Raw genomic sequence first — 2,264 nt, 5'->3', positions numbered from 1 at the left:
CTTGGAGTCCAGAGAGCAGGAAGATGATTGAGTCTCTGGGAAAACTGGCTTTTGATCAGCTGCAGAAAGGAAACCTGATCATCTATGAATCAGACCTAAAAGAGTGTGGCATTGACATCGCAGCCACCTCACTGCACTCAGGAGTGTTCACACAGATCTTTAAAGAGGAGAGAGGACTGTACCAGAACAAGGTGTTCTGCTTCATCCATCTGAGTGTTCAAGAGTTTCTGGCTGCTGTTCATGTCCATCTGACCCTGATCACCTCTGGACTCAATCTGATGGATAAACAAAACACCTCAAAGTGGTCTAATTTACTTTACAAATCAAACCTAGAGTCTCTCCACCAGAGTGCCGTGAAGAAGGCCTTACAGAGTCCAAATGGACACCTGGACTTGTTCCTCCGCTTCCTCCTAGGTCTTTCACTGCAGAACAATCAGACTCTCCTAGAAGGTCTGCTGACACAGACAGGAAGTAGCTCACAGACCAATCAGGAAACAGTCCAGTACATCAAGAAGAAGCTCACTAAGAATCTGCCTGCAGAGAAAAGCATCAATCTGTTCCACTGTCTGGGTGAACTGAATGATCATTCTCTAGTGGAGGAGATCCAACAGTCCCTGAAATCAGGAAGTCTCTCCACAGATAAACTGTCTCCTGCTCAGTGGTCAGCTTTGGTCTTTATCTTGCTGTCATCAGAAAAAGATCTGGATGTGTTTGACCTGAAAAAATACTCTGCTTCAGAGGAGGCTCTTCTGAGGCTGCTGCCAGTGGTCAAAGCCTCCAACAAAGCTCTGTAAGTACATTTGTACTCATGTCTTTATTTTTTAACATCCAACTGTGTCAGTAATTTATTTCACCAGGCTTTCTGTCTTTGTATGAATTTGTATCCTAAAGCTTTGGACTTTCTTGAATACAACTGTAACCTCTTTGATCGCTCAAGAACTCGGTGTACCTGAGATGCTGAATCATCACTGCTGCTGTTGTGTTATCAGTCTTTGTTTAAAAACTGGGGCTACATGTGCCTGATGTTGTAATACTTTACCTTCCCATGCATGCTCCTAGATACATTTCTACTGCAGGTATATTTTTAGTCACAAATGTTGGTGAAACACTTGCTTTTACATTCAGGAAGGCTCATGCATTAAACAAAGCCTTTGCCTTTGAATTACTCAGTGAATCATTGCAGCCATAGAATCATCCTTAGTCACACTTTTTAAGCTCAGATTTCTGGGCACTTCCCAGGATTTACTGAGCAGTATTTCACCCACCTCTCTCCTTTCCATGTGTTCATGTCCCACTGTTAAATTGAATTGATTACTAAACTCTGTTTAACTCTTCCAAAGTGTGTTTTTTGTTTCTTTGTTTTTTCTGGCCTGCTCTCTTCCCTCACTCCAAACTGGTTGCAGCAGATGGTTGTCCCTCCCTGAACCTGTTTCTCTTCCAGTTTTTCTTTCACACTGTTGCCAAGTGTGCATTGTCACAATGTTGGTACGGACTGAAATGGAAACCAGGGGTTCCATTACCCTTACTTTTATTTTTATTAATTGACTGACTATTTAAAAACTATAATGAAGAAAAACACATTGGTCGATACTGATTTATTAGGCTTATTTGGGTTAGTATTTAAGTGACTGTTCATGAAAGGTGAAGAAACGGGGGACTGGCTATCCTACCCGTGTCAGGAAAAGAACCCAAGTTAAAGGTTCCTTAGTCTACGATTACCTGGATGACTGAGAACCTTCACAGACAACCCAAGTTAAAGCTGTTCCCATTTACTCATTTGTCTGTAACCTAAATTCTTTGTATATGTAAAAAGAGAAGTGGTAACAGTACTCGTCTGTCCTGCTTGCTTCTGTTGCAGGATGTGGAGCAAAAGTGTAAAAGCAGTTCAATCACCAGCTTATGAGCTCATGGAGCAAACCAATGTGCCAGGCTAGGGGAGTGTGGTTAAGTTGTAATGTGTATAGAAGTGGTTGAAGTCTATATGTTTTTGAGTTATTTATAGGACTTGTCATTTGGTTTGCTGACCCCCAGCTTTGGTCTATTCCAGATGGTCACCTGAATGGTAGAGTATAAAAGGGGGACATTTGGTTTTTAGAAGGGTTGGTTTCTTTGGTCTGTCAACACGTGTTCTCTTTAATAAAGTTAGGGTTAGGGTTAGGGAATTTGATGGATACATTTTACTCTAGTCTTGTGTCTTGGACAGTCTCGGTCGTTGTGTCCTTGGGCAAGACACTTCACCCGTTGCCTACTGGTGGTGGTCAGAG

The 2,264-nt window shown here is 42.1% G+C and overlaps 1 protein-coding gene across 1 annotated transcript; it reads left to right on the top strand.

The window, feature by feature from the left end:
- Nucleotides 1-161: 161 nt before the first annotated feature.
- Nucleotides 162-797, top strand: LOC121812642 (NLR family CARD domain-containing protein 3-like; the record flags this gene model as incomplete). The annotated part of the gene is made up of 1 exon (XM_042215376.1): nt 162-797. A coding segment is annotated over one exon (633 nt), but the record flags the coding sequence as incomplete, so codon positions are not given.
- Between the last annotated feature and the right edge of the window lie 1,467 nt (nt 798-2,264).

This window comes from Haplochromis burtoni, unplaced genomic scaffold (genome assembly GCF_018398535.1).
Source record: "Haplochromis burtoni strain Fernald_Lab_line unplaced genomic scaffold, NCSU_Asbu1 Contig_708, whole genome shotgun sequence".
NCBI classification, from domain to species: Eukaryota; Metazoa; Chordata; class Actinopteri; order Cichliformes; family Cichlidae; genus Haplochromis; species Haplochromis burtoni.
The sequence above is the reverse complement of the archived record's forward strand: the minus strand, read 5'-3'. Positions and strand labels throughout refer to the sequence as shown.